Raw genomic sequence first — 22854 nt, forward strand, 5'->3', positions numbered from 1 at the left:
GGAAGCCCTTGGGCTTTCCCTAAGGAAGCCCTTGGGCTTTCCCTGAAGACGCCCTTGGGCTCTCCCTGAGGACGACCTTGGATTTTCCCCGAGGACACCCTTGGGCTCTCCCTGAGAACGACCTTGGATTTTCCCCGAGGACACCCTTGGGCTTTCCCCGAGGACGACCTTGGGCTTTCCCTAAGGACGCCATTGGGCTTTCCCTGAGGACGACCTTGGACTTTCCCCGAGGACGCCCTTGGGCTTTCCCTGGGGACGCCCTGAGTACGACCTTGGACTTTCCCTGAGGACACCCTTGAACTTCCCCTGAGGACGCCCTTGGACTTCCCCTGAGGACGCCCTTGAACATCCCCTGAGGACGTCCTTGGGCTTCCCCTGAGGACGCCCTTGGGTTTCCCCTGAGAACACCCTTGAACTTCCTCTGAGGACGTCCTTGGGCTTCCCCTGAGGACGCCCTTGGGCTTCCCCTGAGGACGCCCTTGAACTTTCCCTGAGGACGCCGTAGGACGTCCAAAGGGCGCCCTCCATCAGGTTCTTCGAAAGCCTTGTCACTATGTAGTAGCGTCGAGGAGGAGGTGAGGCGGGATGGGAACAAGGAGTGAGTAATAACAACTTGAGGTCGAGTGAGAGCCGATAAGGGATATGACTTATATATCTCTCTCTATATATATCTGCTTTACAAGTTTAACGCTTGAATATCCCCTAAAGATTTTATTTTTTAAAGAATATTTGAGCTTCTGACAGAACGTACGAGCTAAAAAGTCCCTGGGTGGTGTTCTTGCTTTGATAAAAAGTATATAATGAGTAAGTAGTAGTCTCACACACTTTTACACTGTAAAACATGATGAATATATTCTCTCTTTTTTTTATAGTTTTTATTACAATCCAAAAGGTTTATTTTTCCCGTTTTCCTTTTGGAATACAAACACAGTACACTGATATGATTTGAGTCACGAACTTTCACCTTCTTCTTGTTCTTGTTCTTGTTCTTCTTCTTCTCCTTCTTCTCCTCCTCGCCCTCTTCATCGCTACCTCTTGCTCTCCTCGAAATTATCGTCGCTGTCGTTGTCCCTGTCGCAGGAGGGGATGTAGATGGACTGCTGATGCGTGGGGAACGCCTTCCGCGACTCCCTCGTGCAGATGCACTTGCACAGGATATTTTTGAAGGCGTACCGGAAGTCCTTGCTGAAGAGGGCGTAGATGCAAGGGTTGATGGCGGAGTTGCAGTACCCCAGCCAGAAGAGAACGGAGAAGAGGAGCGGGTGGATGCAGACGGGGCAGAAGCCCCTCACCAGGTACATCGTGAAGAAAGGGAACCAGCACAGGATGAACACCCCGACGATGATGCCCAGCGTCTTGGCCGCCTTCGTCTCCATGCGGAACCGTTTCACCTGCACTTTGATGTTCCGCCGGCCCATCCTCGACGTCCCGCCGGCGGTACGCCCGGTTCCAGGGCCCCGGACGGGAGTCTCCGCCTCTCCGCCTCCTTCTCCTCCTCCCCCTCCTCCTCCTCCTCCTCCTCCGTGGCAGGGGAACCTTCTCCCCTGCAGGCTCGACCCTGCCGAGGTGCAGTTCGAGGTGGAGGAGGTGTTCAGGCTGCTACCCCCGTCCTGCCTCTGCGACGTCGACTCCAGCGTCGAGAAGTTCGTGTCGACGGTGAAGCAGGAGTCCTGGTGGTTGCCCGAGTTCGTCCTCCTCACCGACAGGAGCTCGACGTCCGAGTGGTCCCGAGAGCACTGCACCTTGCACAGGTCGCACCTCTCGCCCATGGCGTAGCTGTTGCCGTCGTACCTCATGTCCGGCGGGAGCGAGATGCTCGACTTCATGATGAGCTGCGGCCGGAGGTTTTTCATCTTGATGTTGTTGGCGCTGTTCTTCTGGCTGTTTTGCCGGTGGTGGTGATTGTGGTGGTGATGGTGGTGGTGGTGGTGATTCCGCTGGCTCCCGCCGTACCGCCGCTCGGGATTCGAGTGGTGGTGGTACGTGTTGTGCTCCTGGACGGAGTTCCGGCCGCGGTGGATGCGGAGCGTGAGGCGCTCCTCCTCGAAGCGGCTGCCCAGGATCCGCTTGTTGCGGGTCGTCCTGAAGCCCTGGTTGATGGCGCGGGTCGTCTCGGCGGCCGCGCAGTAGATCTTCCAGTAGAAGAACAGCATCACCAGCATCGGGATGAAGAACGACCCCAGCGCCGAGTACACGACGTAGCCGATGTCGTTCGTCAGTTCGCACGACAGGTGGCACCCCAGGTCCTCGTCCAGGCTGTCGAATCCCCCTCCGTCGTCAGTCCCTCCCCCTCCTCCTCCTCCCTCCGACGACGAGGAAGAGGAAGAGGAGGAGGAGGCCGCCGCAGACACGAGGTTCTTGTGTCTGTCGTTCCAGCCCACCAAGGGCGGGAAGCAGATGACGAAGGAGGTGATCCACACGGAGGCGATCAGTAGCTTCGCCCTCGAGGACGTCATCAGCGAAGGGTATGACACCGGTCTCGTGACGGCCACGTATCTGTGTGGGGGAACGGAGAAGGGGAAAAATGGATTAGGAGAGTTTCTTGATATGTATAAATTATAAATTGTTAAAACGATTAAAATTAAAAATTATATTCGTTACACAGTCAGGCATAATATTAATATTAATAACTTTGTCGAAGAAGACAATTTTTCTGGATGTATGAGGTGAATGAATGTCCTGTAAATAGGTTTTTGTTTTCATTTCTCTTAGAAATCAGTATTTCACTTTTCAGAAACACACATTCTCTCTCTCTCTCTCTCTCTCTCTCTCTCTCTCTCTCTCTCTCTCTCTCTCTCTCTCTCTCTCTCCAAATTTCCTTGCTTCTCAATTTTTCTCTTGATGTACCAAAAACTGGTCATGAAATTATACTGCTTGGTTCTATTTAGCTTGAGTATAAAACCGTTTGTAAACGAAGGTATGTATTTACACAGTATCCACAGAGAAAAATGCCAAAGACTGTTGTATCCCAATCTTATCGCTTGTGTGTGAATGAGTGAGACTGCGTTTGTATGCAGCGTTATACAAGTTAATACCACACCTAAATTGCTAAACACCTTAGGGGGTTAATGCCGCCAGTGCACCTCACGCGATGCACTGTAGGCATTACTTCAAGGTTCTTTGCAGCCAGCCTTCCATAGGCCCCTAGCTGCAACCCCATTCATTCCTTTGACTGTACCTCCGTTCATATTCTCTTTCTTCCTTCTTAACCCTCTCCTAATAATGGTTTTATAGTGCAACTGCAATAGGCATCCTCCTGTTACACCTTTCAAACCTTGTCAGTCTCAATTTCTCTTCTTATTTCCCTGTCAGCGTTGAATGACCTTACCATAGATCCCAGCGGTTGGTCTTTGGCTTAAATTCTCTATACAGATTCAGACAGCTAAATTGCTAGGGCACGCTAAATAGTCTGACCCCCAGGTAATTGGTGCAGGAACAAGATTCACGTTGGAGCAATTACCAATATGTTTGCTCTAGTTAAAAAAAAAAAAAAAAAGTGGAGTTAGCTATTTGCCTTAAACGAATCCCCCCCCCCATCCTATTTAGACGCTATTAGTAGGCCCGGACTTTTTCCACAAATTTTATATATATTGGAGTCCTGGTTCCACCGGGTTGGGTAAGAAAAAAAAAAAAGGGTTCCTCCTTTGACCTTTTGTGAAGGAAATTTGTCGGGGGATGAAAATACGATGTTGTTTTTATTAAAAAAAAAATTTTTTTTTTGAGTAATGATGGCGGAGAGAAAGAGCTCCCGAATTCTAACGTTTGTTTAGAACGTTTTCTCCGAGGTAGGTTAAACGTTTTTGTTAATTATTATTATTATTATTATTATTATCATTATTTGTTTGGACACATTTATTACTATTGTTATTATTATTATTTGTTTGAACAGATTTATTATTGTTATATATTTTTGTAAACAGATTTATTATTATTATTATTATTATTATTATTATTATTATTATTATTATTATTAGTATTATTATTAGTATTTTCTGAGTGGACATTATTATTATTATTATTATTATTATTATTATTATTATTATTATTAGAGAGTTATGAAGACCAGTCACACTCTTTTTAGGGCGAGTTTTTCTTCCTGTTCCACCTTGCAAACCTTTCTGCTCCCAATTTCTCTTTAAGCGCTGAATGACCTACCTCATCATGAGTCCCAGCGCTTGGCCTTTGACCTTTGACCTAAATTTCATATTCCATCTCCAATACAGGAACTTCGTCAATGCAGCCATGTTCCCTTTTCCCTTGAAAGATTGTGTAACCAACCTCCCTTCCATCTGGAGGCATTTGCTGATTGTCTTCGTTCTTAATCGCTGTTATCTTCTTGATTATTATTTTTTTTTTAAGGCGAGGTTTATAGTTCTTGGTGGCGGTCCCCCCATCCCCAAATTCATACGTTTATGTTAACAGTCGCCTTTGTTTTGAAGGTTTTTTTAAAATTTTGTTATGGATTGTTGCTGTTCGGAGGTGTATGCTAACATATCTCTCTCTCTGTTCTTTACATTATATATATATAGATAATATATATTATATATCTATATGTATTATATGTGTATATATATATATATATAATATATATATATATGTATATAGTATGTATATATATATAATATATATATATATATATATATATATATATATATATATATATATATATATATATATATATATATATATATATATATATATATATATATATATATATATACACACACACACACACACAGATATAGTGTGTATCACAGCAATAGTACTAGGAAAACCCACGTTCTTTGAATACAATATTCACTGTCAGTTTGAGGAACTGCAATAAATGTTCGTTTATTGCCCCCTGCATTCCAACTCGATCAAAGCAAACTCTCACTCTCACGCAAGAGAGAGAGAGAGAGAGAGAGAGAGAGAGAGAGAGAGAGAGAGAGAGAGAGAGAGATCCCCCAGCTTAATGATGAAGAGCATAGATTGGGCCCTTATCTGTCGCGGGTAGTTTCCTCAAAGCAGCTTAAATTCGCGTGCTATAGAGTGTCAACAAACACTCTGTATGTATACGGCCGGCGTAAACACCCTCGATAGCAGACATTCCCTGAGGGCAGGACGCCTTCAGGAGGAGGCAGTTAAAAGGAGCGAGTCCTGGAAGGGAATTGGGAACCAAAGGCTTGCGGGAATTGCTATGAAGTTCCTGCGATGCCCGAGTTGTTATTCGATGATGCATTCAAAGTACTTGTTTGTTTTTGCTGTGGGAAAGTGGTTGGAATTTTGACGAAGAGTTTATGGGATTATTTTGTGACTGTTTAAATTTTTTGTATGTGTTTTTATAGTTTCATGTCTATGATCGTTTTCAGTTTTCTGAAAAGAAAACTATTGTGCCGGCTTTGTCTGTCCGTCCGAACTTTTTTCTGTCCGCACTTTTTCTGTTCACCCTCGGATCTTAAAAACTACAGCGGCTAGGGGGCTGCAAATTGGTATGTTGATCATCCACCCTCCAATCATCAAACACACCAAATTGCAGCCCTCTAGCCTCAGTAGTTTTTATTTTTATTTTATTTAAGGTTAAAGATAGCCATAATCGTGCTTCTGGCAACGATATAGGATAGGCTACCACTGGGCCGTAGTTAAAGTTTCGCGAGCCGCGGCTCATACAGCATTATTCCGAGACCACCGAAAAATAGTATCTATTTTCGGTGGCCTTGATTATACGCTGTACAGAAAACTCGATTGCGCCGAAGACACTTCAGCGCATTTTTTACGTGTTTTATGTGTTTTTATAGTTTCATGCCTATGATAATTTTTTTTTTTTGGTTAGTTGGTTCGTCAGGATGGGCCTACGGCCGAATTTAAAGCGTTGAAGGGGGAATAAGAGGTCTGTTGTGGACCTTTGGTTGGAACTTCCCGATAATTCATGTATACCTGCTCGCTGATTGACTGATCGAAATTTATGACTTGCAGCATATATATATATATATATATGTATATATATATATATATATATATATATATATATATATATATATATATATATATATATATATATATATATATATATACACACATATTGCTTGACTTTTTTATATACACAAATATTAAGCCACAAATATCATTTACCGAATTTATTTTACATTAATAAAAACCCACACTCAGAAGGAACTGTAATTGATAGGAGCTTCTGCAAGCAAATTCTTTCATGTCGATTTAAGATGGTTTATATTTAAAGATGATTCATATTTAAAGATGGAGTATATTTAGTCCTCCTTGTATTTTCCAAATATCAGCAACTTAATGGATTTCGCGACGCAGAAGTACTTAATTAAACCAGTCAGGCAATCACGGATACCTGATTTCTTTCGCAAGGAGGAAAAATAAGAAGACGACGAAGAAGAAGAAGAAGAAGCAGCATCCGGGAACTCGCTGCGTGACGTCATCATCAGATATCCAGACGGCCCCCAACAGACCGCGTCTAATACAGGTTGTTTATTATTTCAGGCGCGCTGTGTTTTGACTTGTGCAACCCCCCGCAAGCAATATTCCCGCCTAAAGTAACTCCCCCTCTCCATCCTCCTCCCCCTCCTCCTCTGCTCCCTCTTATTAAATAAGGGTCCGAAAACGTGGGCCACTGGTGCCCGGGCCACTTCTCAAAACCCTCAAGCACCTGGAGTTCGGCAGAAGTCATTGAAGGCCTTTTCTCCTCATAAAGATAAGGATTTTGTTTATTGACGTCACAAGATTGAAAAAAAAAATTTTTTCCCGAGGGGCTAATGAATGGGCTCTGTGGCGTCTACAGTTCGTTTTGTTTGATATGGATGTAGAGCAAGCAACATGCAGCGTCATCCTGAAGTAGGCAGTGAAATCAGTGCACCTCACGCTATGCACTGTAGGCATTACTCAAGTTCCTTGGCGGCGTCCCTTCGGCCATTAGCTGCAACCCCTCTCGTTCATCTCACTGTATCTAAATTCATGTTGTTTCGTCCATCTTCCTTTCCTCAACACTCTCCTGACAATTTACTCTCAATTTTCCTTTCAGCGATGAATGACCTCCTCGTAGGTCCCAGCCCTTGGCCTTTGACCTAAATTTTATATTCCGTTCCATTCCGTCACGCATGGAATGAATGCGAAGTTTAATCGCGAGGGAAAATTGAACGTCGTTTTTAGAGTAACGTTTCATATTTCATCAGTAAATTTCGGTGAAGTGACTGGTCTGAAAACTAAAGCCTTGTATGGAATGCAGTCGAGATATACCTTCATGGGAGCCCTCACGTAGGGGCAAGGGGATGGGGCACTTGGCCCCCCCCCTGAAATCCTGGAAAAAATTTATATACTGTATATAACTTATATTTCACTCGTTGGCCGTGTGGGTAAAGGCGTCACTGTAGTCCTGAGTTCTTGTCTTTCGTTGGTTCGAGCCCACGGGACGACGAACTTAGTATCGACTAAAAAAATTCCCCTTCGGTAACATATATGAAAATATATTATTTCCGAGGTAGAGCGAATTGGATATTAAAGGACGTTTGTAGCTTAATGCTTGTATATGAATCACGGTGATGTGATAAAAAGTCATATATATATATATATATATATATATATATATATATATATATATATATATATATATATATATATATATATATATATAAATGCAGGCGCTGATACTGTTTTTGGAATTTAGCTACAAGTTCAAAGGGTCAAAATTGTTTGCCCTGTTCGATACCGGAATCTATCCATGTATGCATTAAGATTTGCCCCCCCCCCTCATTTGAAAATATGCTGAGGGGGGCCCATGTATACCTCGTTTGGGTAAAAGATTTATGCCTCCGTTTAATCCGGGAGTTGTGCGTGCTTGAGTTATAGAAGTGCATATTTGGCGGTAAATAAACCCGCCTTTTATAAACTGTTCTTACGTCAACTTCTACTAATGTTTGCTTTCATATGGAAAGATGCCGCAGGCGTTTTGCATTTTAATTTGTCTTGTTTTCACCACGAGTTGAGATAATTAGTAGGCTTAAACAAACACCTTTATTATGATAAGTTCTCTCTCTCTCTCTCTCTCTCTCTCTCTCTCTCTCTCTCTCTCTCTCTCTCTCTCTCTCTCTCTCTCTCTAAAAAGTAAGTATATACGATTTCTCTCTCTCTCTCTCTCTCTCTCTAAAGTAAGTATATACGATTTCTCTCTCTCTCTCTCTCTCTCTCTCTCTCTCTCTCTCTCTCTCTCTCTCTCTCAAAAATAAGTATATACGATTTCTCTCTCTCTCTCTCTCTCTCTCTCTCTCTCTCTCTCTCTCTCTCTCTCTCTCTCTCTTACAAGTAATACACGAGTATTCTTTCTCTCTCTCTCTCTCTCTCTCTCTCTCTCTGTCTTACAAGATAAGCAATGCACGAGTATTCTCTCTCTCTCTCTCTCTCTCTCTCTCTCTCTCTCTCTCTCTCTCTCTCTCTCTTACAAGATAAGCAATGCACGAGTATTCTCTCTCTCTCTCTCTCTCTCTCTCTCTCTCTCGCTCTCGTACAGCAAGCTGACGCTATGCAATTTACAAGCATCTTTTCATAAATTGAACGATTTTGAATAAATTTTAGTGTCTAATTTTCTTATTTATGTTTTAAGCGTAAACGAGATCAAATGACTGAATTGTGTGCGTAATGTGTGTATATATGTATATATATATATATATATATATATATATATATATATATATATATATATATATATATATATATATATATATATATATATATATATATATATATATATATGTATGCGCAAAGCTAATCATTTCTTAAATATATTCTTAACGTTTATTTCATTGTCACCGAAATTCTTATGATATGTTATTTGATTATCTATTAAAAACAAGTAAAAAATGCGCTGAAGTTTCTTCGACGCAAGCGATTTTTCTGCACAGCCGTTACAGTTTATAATCAAGGCCACCGAAAATAGATCTATCTTTCGGTGGTCTCGGTGTAATGTTGTATGAGCCGCGGCCCATGAAACTTGAACTACTGCCCGGTGGTGGCCTGGCCTGTATCGTTACCAGAAGCACGATGATGGCTAACTTTAACCTTAAATAGAACAAAAACTACTGAGGCCAGAGGGCTGCAATTTGGTATGTTTGATGATCGGAGGGTGGATGATCAACATACTAATTTGCAGCCCTCTAGCCTCAGTAGTTTTTAAGATCTGAGGCGGACAGAAAAAAGTGCGGACGGACAGAAACAGCCGGCACAATAGTTTTCTTTTCAGAAAACTAAAAAGGCTTTATAATTGACCGATTTTTAATAAATTAATAATAGCGTCTAAATTATTTATCTATTTATGCTTTTAAGCGTAAACGAAAGAAAATGATTGGTTTGTGTAGACATACGCAAAGCTAACCATTTCTTAAATATCTTTTTAACGTTTACTTCATTGTCACCAAAATCCCCCAGATCGGTTCAATGTCGACTTACCTTGCACTCGACTCCGATGCAGTCGATCAGGAAATGCTCGACTAGCAACGAAATCGCTTTTTATTTACGCGGTGCAGTGTGTTTTACATTAGTAACTTCGTTTCCGGCCGTTGCATTTTTCAGCGAAAGTAACGACAGAGAGAGAGAGAGAGAGAGAGAGAGAGAGAGAGAGAGAGAGAGAGAGAGAGAGAGAGAGAGAGAGAGAGAGAGAGTAGATTAGTTACGAATGCATTCAGGCAAATTGTTGTAAGCAAAACATCCGTCCTGTTTACAATATTATCTCTTATTTTGTAATCCTTATTCCCCCTCTCTGTCTATCTCTTTCATGGGGGAAGGGGAGGGGGAGGGGAGGAGAGGAGGTGGGGTGGTAAAGAGGATAGGGGAGTGTTATGATAAATCATCCATATATATCTTATTCTTTTTAGCTCCGATATCATTTTTTCTTGTTACACGCTCCATAATTATCCTTAAACTTCTTCTTCCTTCCTTTTGCAAATTTCAAATGACTTCACTCGGGCACAAATGGATCTCGAAGGTCCTAATAGGACACATTTAGGCGAAGGATCCCTTATGAATATCAAATGCGAAAGAGTCTGCTTGGAAATCACTGAAATTTCCATGAAACTGGAAATTACCTGCGAGTTTTTTCTTGGCTACAAACTTGAACGGTGGAATAGTTTGTCCAGTGCCTTTGGGGAATCCGCTTTTGATCTCCAAATATTTAAGCGAGGAGCAGATTTATTCCTGCTCTCTGCTTTTCTGCTGCCTGCTGACGCCTCCTGAATTTGTCTATTCCCTCATATTTATTTATTTATGTATTTATCACCCTTTCCTATGACGTGTCAATCTCTGCAGGCTGGTTTTTTCCCTTTGCAGTCCTCTTGGGCTCATCACAGTCTCTTGACTTTGTCCAGAAGGGTTTTCAGCTGAAGATTCGAATAAAGACACGAAAGGCCGGAACTGGGATGTTTATAGTTCTCGTCTTCTCGTGATTCCACCTCTTGGTTCCTCGTTGGACGGGTCGATATCGTTCTCGGCTAGCACTTGGCTGGGCCTGCGTTCGATTCTCCGACCGGCCAATGAAGAATTAGAGGAATTTATTTCTGGTGGTAGAAATTCATTTCTCGGTATAATGTGGTTCGGATTCCACAATAAGCTGTAGGTCCCGTTGCTAGGCAACCAGTTGGTTCTTAGCCACGTAAAATAAGTCTGATTCTTCGGGCCAGCCATAGGAGAGCTGTCAGTCAGCTCAGTGGTCTGGTTAAACTAAGGTATACTTAATTTAATTCCACCTATTATATTTCTCTGGAAAGTAATTCTGATTACAGTATATTTCTCTGGAAAGTATTTCTGAATACAGTCTATTTCTCTGGAAAGTAATTCTAATTACGGTATATTTCTCTGGAAAGTAATTCGAATTTCAGTATATTTCTCTGGAAAGTCATTCTAATTACAGTATATTTCTCTGGAAAGTAATTCTTTAGAGTATATTTCTCTGAAAAGTCATTCGAATTACAGTATATTTCTCTGGAAAGCCATTCTAATTATAGTATATTTCTCTGGAAAGTAATTCGAATTACAGTACATTTCTCTGGAAGGTAATTCGAATTACAGTATATTTCTCTGAAAAGTCATTCTAATTACAGTATATTTCTGTGGAAAGTCATTCGAATTAAAGTATATTTCTCTGGAAGTCATTCGAATGACAGTATATTTCTTTGGAAATTAATTCTAATTACAGTATATTTCTCTGGAAGGCAATTCGAATTACAGTATATTTCTTTAATTTTATATATTTCCCATTGCCTTCTGTTACTTTTTTCTAATGAGCACCATATTCGGGGGAAGCTTGAATTTCAAATCAATGGCCCCCATGGTGGGCTTGTTCGGTATGCATAGTGTTCATCTTCTGAATAATAATAATAATAATAATAATAATAATAATAATAATAATAATAATAAGAGAAAGGGCATCCTACACAATGCCTGCAATTATATAGTCCCCAACTTTCAACAACTCTTCAATACTTAAAATTTTTTTTTTTTTATTTCTCCCCAGCATCTCCAGTAGCACGCATCATTGTAAACAACCGTATCCTGAACGGGTATCTTTTGCGTAAATATTTACCTAAACTATTGCATTTCTTGACGCTCTTATGGCCCAAATAATTTACTTTGGTAGAGAAGTTATTGAATCAAGAAGTCGTAAGCCCCGCGTTGATTGGACGGGAGTGATGACTTGTACTAAAGTTCCCGGATTAAACATCTTGTTTACATATCTTGACATTTTCTCCTGGGCCCCATCCATGAGATCCGAGGGGCCGAAAGATGCTTGAACAGTGGGACCCCGTGAGAGGTGGGGGAAGAGAGAGGGGGGGGGGAGGTGTTGGTGGGTAAGGGGGCGGGGGAGATGAGGTGGTAGGGTATTACGTCTACAGTACCAGAAGTCGATGACCAAAGTCTCTCTGCGACGTCAAATTCTGAGAGTCAGAATCAGAGACGAGATTGTCATTGGCGCAGCCTCTCTCTAGAACTCCCTAGCTCTCTCTAGAACTCCATAGCTGTTTCTAGAACTCCATAGCTGTCTCTAGAACTCCATAGCTCTCTCTGGAACTCCATATATTTCTCTATAACTCCATAGGTGTCTCTAGGACTCCTACCTCTCTCTAGAACTCCCTATCTCCCTCTATAACTCCTTAGCTGTCTCTGGAACTCCCTAGCTCACTCTAGAACTCCATATCTCTCTCTATAACTCCATAGCTCTCTCTAGAACTCCACAGCTCTCCCTAGAACTTCCTATCTCTCTCAAGAACTCCATAGCTCTCTCTATAACGCCATAGCTCTCTCTAGAACTCTATATCTGTCTCTAAAACTCCATAGCTTTCTGTAGAACTCCATAGCTCTCTCTAGAACTCTATATCTTTCTCTATAACTCCATAGGTGCCTTTAGAACTCCATATCTCTTTCTAGAACTCCCTATCTCTCTCTTGGACTCCACAGCTGTCTCTAGAACTCCCTATCTCTCTCTATAACTCTGTAGCTCTCTCTAGAACTCCATATTACCCTCTAGAAGACCACAGCTCTGTCTAGAACTCCGCATCTCTCTCTAGAACTCCACAGCTCTCTCTAGAACACCATAGCTTTCTCTAGGACTCCATAGCTCTCTCTAGAACTCCATAACTCTCTCTAGAACTCTATAACTCTCTCTAGAACTCTATAGCTCTCTCTAGAACTCCATAACTCTCTCTAGAACTCCATAACTCTCTCTAGAACTCTATAGCTCTCTCTAGAACGCCATATCTCTCTCTAGAACTCCACAGCTTTCTGTAGAACTCCACAGCTCTCTTTAGAACTCCACAGCTGTCTCTAGAACTCCATAGCTCTCTCTAGAACTCCACATCTCTGGGAAAAAATCTCATTCTTACATTTTCATGACTCCTTTTCAAGGGGAGGTCTAACCCACGGTAAGCTTTCTAATAATCCCCTAATTAGTGTCTCGGGCCCTTTTTCGGCGAGTATCGGCGATATCTAATCAGGGTCCCGGGAAGCCTGACGACGATCCTTCGATCCTGAAGGAGGGAAAGCGAAAAGAAAGCTTAGAGTGAAAGTGGGAAAGATAGTATGATCTTCTTTCTATATTATCCTCTCTTTTTTTAGTTTTCTGTTAAAGAAAACTATTGTCCTTGCTTTGTCTGTCCGTTCTCAATTTATTCTGTCCGCCCTCAGCTCTTAAAAACTGCTGAGGCTAGAGGGCTGCAAATTGGTATGTTGATCATTCACCCTCCAGTCATCAAACATACCAATTGTAGACCTCTAGTCTCAGTAGTTTTTATTCTAAGGTTGAAGTTAGCCATAATCGTGCTTCTGGCAACGGTATAGGACAGGCCACCACCGGGCCTTGGTTAAAGTTTCATGGGCGGCGGCTCATACAGCATTATACCGAAACCACCGAAAGATAGATCTATTTCGGTGGCCTTGATTTTACGGTGTAGTGGCTGTACAGAAAACTCGATTGCGCCGAAGAAACTTAGGAGCATTGTTTACTTGTTTGATATCGAATTCAATTATTTTCCTTGTGAAATTACACCCACAGGAAATTCTGTATAATAAGTGCATCCGCCCTGGCCAGGATTCGATCCTATGCCTTTCTGGTTGGTATAGAGGAAACGGAGATTTATCCATTCAGCTATCAAGGGAGAATAGTCCCTCTTTCTTCAGTATCAAAAAGACATTGGTTCGAATCCAGGCTGGTCACCATCATGCACTTATATACAGGCAGAGGTTCGAATCCTAGGCGGGGCAGTTGCACTTACATATGATTCTATATTAATGGGTACTTATGGCTTAATTTTTGCACACATGTATATATAAGTATATATATATGAGCAGATAGCGAAATTAGCGAAATGCACTTAGGGACATTTAATCAACCAAGGGGCTAGTACTAAACACGGCGAAACAGTGACTCACCTACACTGCGTCGCCGTGTTTAGTACTAGCCCCTGGGGGTGTCAAATGTATTTCGCCGTGTTTAGCACTAGCCCCATGGGGGGGGGATCAAATGTCCCTAAGTGCATTTCGCTGTCTGCCTGTAACATATATACACATATACATTGTGTCTGTATATATGTATATGTGTATGTATATGTAATATGTATGTATGTCTGTGTGTAGCATCTGTGCTCTACTGCTTATATAAAAGGTCCACCCACAGAACAAAAAGGTTATTAACCTCTGCTTTTTTTTTTATGATAACACACCAGCATTTTTGGCAAAGTCTTCTAATTACGCGTATGCTAGAAGCGTGCATTTCACGCTCAAGGAAACACCTAATTATTAGTACAGACAACGCTCTCACGCTACTTTCCTCCCATCTTCATTATAGAGTATAACTTATTTTTGTAGAGCCATGATCGGAAATTATGAATCCTTAATGGAAATTCCTGATCACCAGAAAATGATGGGGAAATAAAAATAAAAGCAAGCTTTCACTTTAGAAAGATTAAGTCCCAAGCCTCGGTGCAGCGCTAAAAAACCTTAATGGCTCATTCATTTAGAAGGAAACTAAGTATATTTGGGCCTCTTTAAAATACTTTCAGCTTTCGAGCGAACGTTGGGTTCGAATTTAAGCCTTGGTTTTTCAGTTCTGGACGGGTAATGAGTGGTTAATGACTAAGGTATGCAATTTATTTTGCGGGTTTTTGTCGGCTCTTCTCCGTAGGGGGTTAGTGCCGTCAGTGCACCTCATGCGGTGCACTGTAGGCATTACTTAAGGTTCTTTGTAACGTGTCTTCCTTGGGCCCCTAGCTGCAGCCCCTTTCATTCCTTTTAATGGGCCTCCGTTCATATTCTCCTTCTGCCGTCTTACTTTCCTCATCGCTCTCTTAACAATTGTTTCAACATTATTTTCAGCGCTGAATGCCTTTATAGGTCCCAGACAAGTGCTTGGTCTTCGACATAAATCCTGTATTCCAGTTCCAATTGATATTTCCAGGACTGAATGCGAGAATAGTTTTCATGCCATTTTGAGGAATCCAAATAATAATCAGATGATTAACCAAACAAAAGCTCCTTTCAGTTTTCTTCTGAAGATGGAAAGAGAAACCCACAAGATTCCTGTGTATAACTTGTAAATATTTACTTATTACTGGAGTCTCGAGTACTTTCAGGTCCTAACTGTGACCCTTTTTTCAAGAGGTGTGAAGGTGATCAGGCTGGTTCAAGGCCCAGCAATCTTCTGGAACTACTACTCCCTGTGCTGTCATTTATATGATGGCTGTCCTGGTTTCCATTCAGACCCACAGGAGGGGATTAACAACATCTCAATAGCGACGGTTTTAGCAAATCTGACAAACTTCGCTGAACTCAAAGACGCCCATCAGTAACTTAAATTATGTAAGTTTCCCGCTTAGAGCTATTGATAAATTCTACTGAGGGATGAATAAAGTTACGTTTGTCCCTATAATATTTCCACGTACACTCCTACATGTTTTCCACTCTCTCTCTCTCTCTCTCTCTCTCTCTCTCTCTCTCTCTCTCTCTCTCTCTCTCTCTCTCTCTCTCTCTCTCTCTGTTCATCATTTTTCTGCGTCACTCTGCGTGTCGAAAGCACCATTGCAGGTACATGGCATGAAATTCTTCCACCAGCCGAGCATCGGGGACTGAAAGAGACTGAAAGGGCCTCTTGTTGCTCAGAAGCCTTGGGGATATTTAGACTGCTCCAGAGTGTTTAATAACTGCTCGTCAAGACGTTAGTCTGGGAGGTGCAAACTCTCGAGTGTCTTGTCCACTTGGGTCCTAATAAGCTGAAAAATGTCAGAGGTCAGGTCAGGAGGCCAGCAGCAGTTTAGTTTTCCAAGACATTTATAATTTTTTTTCTGGGTTCCACTCCCGAGCGAACTGGATACGTTTAGACACGTTCTGTGGACTCCTGTATTGTTTAGAAAGGGTGCTGCCATGCTACAGTGAAACATGTCGCAAACACATGTCGGCAAATTGTTGTGTACATATCGTAAACATGTTGAAAACGTCAACGACCGTAAGGAGAAAACGAAACTTTTACAATTGCTTGAGAAGCGTATGTGGAATCCTGTGTTGTGAGTGTAGTTCTAAACACTGAATAAGAAAGGGTGTGTCCACACTACAGTGTAACATGTCGTAAACACATGTCGGCAACTTGCTGTGTACATATTCTAAACGTGTTGAAAACATGTCAACGACCGTAAGGAGAAAACGAAACTTTTACAAATGCTTGAGAAGCGGATGTGGAATCCTATGTTGTCTATGTAGTTCTAAGCACTGAATAAGAAAGGGTGTGGCCACATTACAGTGAAACATGTCGTAAATACATGTCGGCAACTTGTTATATACATATTGTAAACATGTTGAAAACACGTCAACGGCCGTAAGTACAAAACGAAACTTTTACAAACACTTGATAAGCGTATGAAGCATTGGATAGAACCACCAATTTGTCGTCGACTTGTATTCAACCTGTTTGTGACATGTGGGCGATAAGTTGCCGACCTGTGTGTTGGCGACATTTCTGCTGTAGCCTAGAAGCTTCACGATAACATGGCCGTCAGTCGATTATGGTGGGTAGCAGTAACTGTGAAGAGCGCTGGGTGAGCAACCTTATATCAAAAGGCTTTGTTGTGTTTGTGTGTGTAAGTACGTAACATGTATCAATTTTCGATCAAAGTATCATAACTGACAGCTGAACAAACACCAGGCCACCATCTACTTGTTGCCATGTTTGACTTCGCCCAGAAAAACTGTTATTTCTTCTGTGCAAGTTCATTCTCCCGCTGCTGTGGAAGTTGTTCGGAAATGGCTTCTCATAGTATTTCCTCTCACGTCTCAGGTGTTCGTGATATGTGTGAAGTATGGAGAGAGAGAGAGAGAGAGAGAGAGAGAGAGAGAGAGAGAGAGAGAGAGAGATATTGTGCAGCAGCAGACAGAAGGAGAACTGTTGACGTAGGTGTAGCGTTTTAGCAGAAAGTGCTCCCGCGAAAATGTTGCAATGCGCCACTCGAAAGAAACATGGCGCAAAGCATTGCTCTCTTCTTCTTCTTGTTGTTTTTTAATGTTTTTTGTCTGTAAAACGAAACCTTCCGGCCAGGGGATGAAGGAGTGGGATAAATGCTGCTTTTGTCTTGCAGTTTCAAGGGCAGAATTGGATGCTCCTTCGTGGTACGGACTTTGCATTTCAAAGCACACTCGCACGTGTCTGTCTGTTTCTTAAGCGATGTAATTCTTATCATCATGGTAGAAGTAATTTTCTGCGTCATGAACTGCATTTCATCGGCGAGCAAAACTTTTATGTTTAAATGAGCATTTACCGCCTACGTTAGTATGCATACCGGCGTCAATAACCTAGATGCTGTGACGCCAGTTTTAGTAACCATAAATCAGTCAATCAACCGGTCAATTAGTAAGCATACATAAACAGATGTATAAACTTCAATTTGAAGAATAACTCGTGTGCAAAACCTCTCGAATCAAAGGTGTTCTGTCACTATAAAATTCTTAACTGTAGTCGTAGATGGAATCTCTCCCTAGTTGTTGATTAATTTTATTTTCAATAAACGAAAAGTCTCCGATGGAAGCATCGTCTTCCTCTTTCGTTTTAATCGTGGCTCTGTACGATTATTTTTACGCGAAGAGAATGAGACAAGCTAAACGGGCTCTTGCTGGGTAGGAACGAACGGTAATGGCGATGTGACATAGCGCGGGTAATAACCAGCCTTTAAACCTCAGCCCTCCCTCCTCCACCCCCTCCTCCTCCTTCTCCTTCCCCTTCTTCTTCTCCTCCTTCTTCTCCTACCTCTCCCTCCTCCTCCTCCTCCTTCTCCTCCTTCTCCCCCTTCTCCTCCTTCTCCCATCCCCTACCCCTCCCTCCTCCTCCTCCTCATCCTATTACTTCTCCTCTTCCCTACCCCTCCTCTACTCCTCCCCTCCCCTACCCCTCCCCTCCTCTTCCCCCTCCCCCTCCCCCTCCCCCTCCCATCCCTTACCCCTCCCTCCTCCTCCTCATCCTAGTACTTCTCCCCTTCCCTATCCCTCCTTCTCCTCCCCCCCTCCCCTCCCCTCCCCCTCCTCCTCCTCCTCCTCCTCCCCTCCTCCTCCTCCCCTACCCCTCTCTCCTCCTCCCCTACCCCTCTCTCTCCTCCTCCTCCTCCTCCTCCTCCCCTACCCCTCTCTCCTCCTCCTCCTCCTCCTTCTTCCCTCCTCCTCCTCCTCCTTCCTTCTTCCCTCCTCCTCCTCCTCCTCCTTCTTCCCTCCTCCTCCTCCTCCTCCCCCCTTACCCCTCTCTCCTCCTCCTCCTCCTCCTCCTCCTCCTCCTCCTCCTCCTCCTCCTCCTCCTCCTCTTACTTCTGTTCCTCATTGGACGAGTGGTTATCGTTCTCAACTAGCACTCTGCTGTGCCCGCGTTCGACTCTCAGTCCGGCCAATGAAGAATTAGAGGAATTTATTTCTGGTGATAAAAATTCATTTCTCGCTATAATGTTGTTCGGCTTCCACAGTAAGCTGTAGGTCCCGTTGCTAGGTAACCAACTGGTTCTTAGCCACGTAAAATAAATCTAATCCGTCGGGCCAGCCCTAGGAGAGCTGTTAATCAGCTCAGTGGTCTGGTTAAACTAAGGTATACTTGACTTTTTTCCCTCTTACTTCTCCCCTCCCCTCCCCTACCCCTCCTCCTCCTCCTCCTCCTCCTCCTCCTCCTCCTCATCCTCCTCCTCCTCCTCCTCCTCCCTTCCCATCCTCCTCCTCCTCCTCCTCCTCCCCCTTCTCCTGCTCCTCCTCCTCCTCCCCCTTCTCCTGCTCCTCCTCCTCCTCCCATCCCATCCTTCTCCTCCTCCTCCCCTTCCCTCCTCCTCCCCTTCCCTCCTCCTCCCCTTCCCTCCTCCTCCTCCCCTTCCCTCCTCCTGCTCCTCATCATCCCATCCCCTCCCACTCCCCATCCCCTCCCCCTTTCGTCCGAAAGGATTTAACAGTTCTCGGTAACTCGTAAAAGGAATTGACTCGCCAGTAAAACCCGGACGGCTATTGCTGGTGTAATAAGCCGAGTGAAAAATACGGTTATACACGTCACAGTTGGTGCTTTCAACAAGGTAAGTGTGCGATCTCTCTCTCTCTCTCTCTCTCTCTCTCTCTCTCTCTCTCTCTCTCTCTCTCTCTCTCTCTCTCTCTCGTCCTCGTGAAGCTCTGTGATTTAGGGGACGTAGTATATCCATTTTAGGGACCGCGAGTCATCGTTTTTCTCAATATCTTTCTAACTTATTATTTGATTGAATTGGTACTTTGACACAGTGTACAAGACACCTCCCTCTAATTTTTGGCAGTATAGTCCATTGTCAAATGGTTTTAGTTAAGGCATTTACACTTGACTTTTAAAGGCAAAATCGCATCAGTCAGCAGGACTATTCTACGCAATCGAACGTCCGCTATGCCCCATTCCCTCCCTCTCTCTCCCTCTCCCTCCCTCTCCCTCCCTCTCTCTCACTCTTTCTTTATCGCTGTTTTCCTCACATCTCCCCCAAGTACCTCTCTGTAGTTTACAATACGCAATAAAATACCGTTTTCCATGATATTTTTCGTTAAAGCAAATAACTGGAGAGTTCATAATGAAAAGGATAATTGGAGAGTTCATAATGAAAAGGATAGTTGGAGAGTTCATAATGAAATGACAGTTGGAGAGTTCAAAATGGAAAGGATAATTAGAGAGTTCAAAATGAAAGGGATAATTAGAGAGTTCATAATGAAAAGGATAATTGTTGGGTTCACAGTGAAAAGGATAATTGGTGGGTTCATAATGAAAAGGATAATTGGTGGGTTCATAATGGATAGGATAATTGGAGAGTTCATAATGAAAAGGATAATTGGTGGGTTCACAATGAAAAGGATAATTGGTGGGTTCATAATGGATAGGATAATTGGAGAGTTCATAATGAAAAGGATAATTGGAGAGTTCATAATGAAAAGGATAATTGGTGGGTTCACAATGAAAAGGATAATTGGAGAGTTCATAGTGTAAAGGATAATTGGAAAGTTCATAGTGAAAAGGATAATTGGTGGGTTCATAATGAAAAGGATAATTGGAGAGTTCATAATGAAAAGGATAATTGGAGAGTTCATAATAAAAAGGATGGCGAGGTTGGACGTAACGACCATCATAATGGTTCATAATTTTTCCCAACGTTTTCTGTTAATAGTATCCTTGGCGTGTCAGGTGATACCGTAATGAGAAGGGGTCGCCTGTCGGCTGCAGCACTTGCAGTACACTTAAGTACTCACTGCGTGATTGACGGAGACGGACTCTCCACCGCTGTCATGGCCGCCATGTTACTTTGTTAATTATATACTGTTTAAAAATTAGCGGGAGGTGTCTTGTACATTGTGTCGAAGTGCCAATTTGATCAAATAATTAGTTTGAAAGCTATTTGGGAAAAACGATGACTCGCGGTCCCTGAAATGGATTATAGCTGTTCGTTGTGGCTGTTGTGGGTCGTAGCTTCGATGGAGAGAGAGAGAGAGAGAGAGAGAGAGAGAGAGAGAGAGAGAGAGAGAGAGACATAACGTGGTCATTCCTCTTGTCAAATGCGTACCGTGTTACTATAAACGCGTGGGTTCTCGGCGAAGTAATCTCTCTCTCTCTCTCTCTCTCTCTCTCTCTCTCTCTCTCTCTCTCTCTCTCTCTCTCTCTGCCGTAATTCAGCGTAAAAATGTATCTTCGTTTCTTTTATGTGACACTGAATGAAATCATTTAATTTCCTCCGTGTCAACTTCGCTAGGTGTACAAGCAAATGTACAAGCAATTTCCGAGCGCAAGGGTACGGGAGAGTTCGCCGGGCGCCGCGCCGCTAATGTACCTGTCTATCCAGTGTACCTGTCCATTTGATGTACCTGTCTGCTCTGACGGGGGATGAAATTTCAGACTAAGTCTTCCTTTCATGTTCAGTTACGAGTACACGCCATAACGAGTGGTTTGAGACGCGGAGAGCCAACCGTAATGCCGCTTTGATCTCCGAAGACGCGAAAATATTCGCCAGTGGGAAAAATAATATTCTCTCTTCGTTTAATACGGACGAGAATTTTTTTTTTCTTCGTCTCTGGTATTTCTCATCCAATTTACGTGACGGGGATTTCCACATGGTGTTCCCTAGGGTCTCTCTCTCTCTCTCTCTCTCTCTCTCTCTCTCTCTCTCTCTCTCTCTCATTCTCACCAGCAGTCTCTCTCTCTCTCTCTCTCTTTATTTTTTGCTTTTATACTTTTCCTTTTTTGCTGACGTGTCAGCAGCTGCTACTTGCGATGTCAGCAAGTGACATTTCATGCATTTTAATGATTCTGCTTGCAAATATATTGTGTATTTTTATCCCCGCTAGGAAGAAAATCTGTAAATATTCACATTACAGCTTCATAGCTCATTTACATATAAAATAATTTTTATACCGGAGAATCTGTGGTTAATTTTAAAATTTTTTACGTGGGTTTAAAGCTTATTCTTTTTCATCATGTTCATCAAACGTAATATTCTTAACCAATGCTTGTGTTTTGACAAGATCTTTTTGGTTTACGTATAATAATAATAATAATAATAATAATAATAATAATAATAATAATAATAATAATAATAATTCCGTCGCATTTCCAGCAATCGCCCAAAAGCAGTTTCGTATCAAGAACTTTCACACCAACAGGACAGAAGCCCAAACAATATTTGGCCCCCAATCAAATAAATGTCAGTGAATGAAGAAAGACAAGTTCGGACAATATCGTAATAACATAAGGCTCCCAGGGAACATAAAAACTCCCAAAAACACACACACACACACACACACACACACACACACACACACACACACACACACACACACACAAACAACTCCCAGGGACGGAAAGCAGCTCCTAGAGACCCTCGGTTTGGTTTGGTTGGCGCATGCGCAGAGCCGCTAGCGCGCGATTGTTTATGGGCGACCTCAGTCTCTTCTGCGAGGAAGGAATGTTTTGCATGTGTTTTGCGACGAAGTATTTGTTTTTTTTTAGATGCCTAAACGATGTATTTGTTTTCCTGCGTTCGGGAGCGATGGTGTTTATTGTGCTTCGGAGATCAGTATTGAGTTACATAGGGATTTATGAACTGCTTATAATTTGTCGGGTTTTGCAGTACAACTTTGTATGATTAGAGGACGCGTTCGAGACGTTGGAGATATTGTCACGCGTTTGAGTTCAGAAACCGTGTAACTTACGAACACGTGACGTGTTATATTGATGAAAACCACGTTAACTATAAAAAAAATTGCGTTTGAGGCCCAGAAAACATATTGGGAGTATTAAATTTATTGTTATTCAGAAGATGAACCCTAGCTTCCAAAGAATATATTATGTGTTCATCAGAGAGAAGTAACATAAGGTAATAGGAAATTCAGAAAGAAGAGATCACTTATTCAAAAAAAAAAGAAAAGAAAAAAAATAATAAATGAATAGCTAAAAATGTAAAATATTAAAATACAAGGAGAATTGTATTAGGGTAGTAATGCATTGCATCTTCGTTTGAACTTCTGAAGTTTCAGTTGCAAGACGTACCAGGGAGACGGTTCCACCGTCCGGCGGTGAGAGGAACAAAGGAGGACCTCTGGAACTGACAAGTTCGATAATAACCATACAACGTACCTGGGTCGGGGGGAGTGAGAGAGAGAGAGAGAGAGAGAGAGAGAGAGAGAGAGAGAGAGAGAGAGAAATATTGTACGTAAACACCGGAAGGTTTTTCGGCGTAAACAAACATCTCCCTCCCTGTAATGATTTTGCAGATTAAAGACCCCGGAATCGATCCCCGAACTCAGAGGGCGGAAAGGTGGATAATGAACCTTAATTTTCGAGTTAAAGGCTTTCCTTCCCAAATGAATCGC

At 42.6% G+C, this 22854-nt stretch overlaps 1 protein-coding gene and 1 long non-coding RNA gene across 2 annotated transcripts in view; one reads left to right on the plus strand and one right to left on the minus strand.

The window, feature by feature from the left end:
• The window catches only part of LOC136848270 (uncharacterized), a 101518-nt gene that overhangs the window by 73495 nt on the left and 5169 nt on the right, over positions 1–22854 (plus strand). The window lies entirely within an intron of this gene.
• LOC136848257 (probable G-protein coupled receptor No9) overlaps positions 638–22854 on the minus strand; it is a 561772-nt gene continuing 539555 nt past the window's right edge. Inside the window, exon 4 of the mRNA XM_067120636.1 lies at positions 638–2496. Within this exon, the coding sequence (XP_066976737.1) occupies positions 1029–2496 (1468 nt within the window). The 3' untranslated portion in view covers positions 638–1028. The remainder of the gene's footprint in view (positions 2497–22854) is intronic.

This window comes from Macrobrachium rosenbergii, chromosome 18, assembly GCF_040412425.1.
Source record: "Macrobrachium rosenbergii isolate ZJJX-2024 chromosome 18, ASM4041242v1, whole genome shotgun sequence".
Classification (NCBI taxonomy): domain Eukaryota; kingdom Metazoa; phylum Arthropoda; class Malacostraca; order Decapoda; family Palaemonidae; genus Macrobrachium; species Macrobrachium rosenbergii.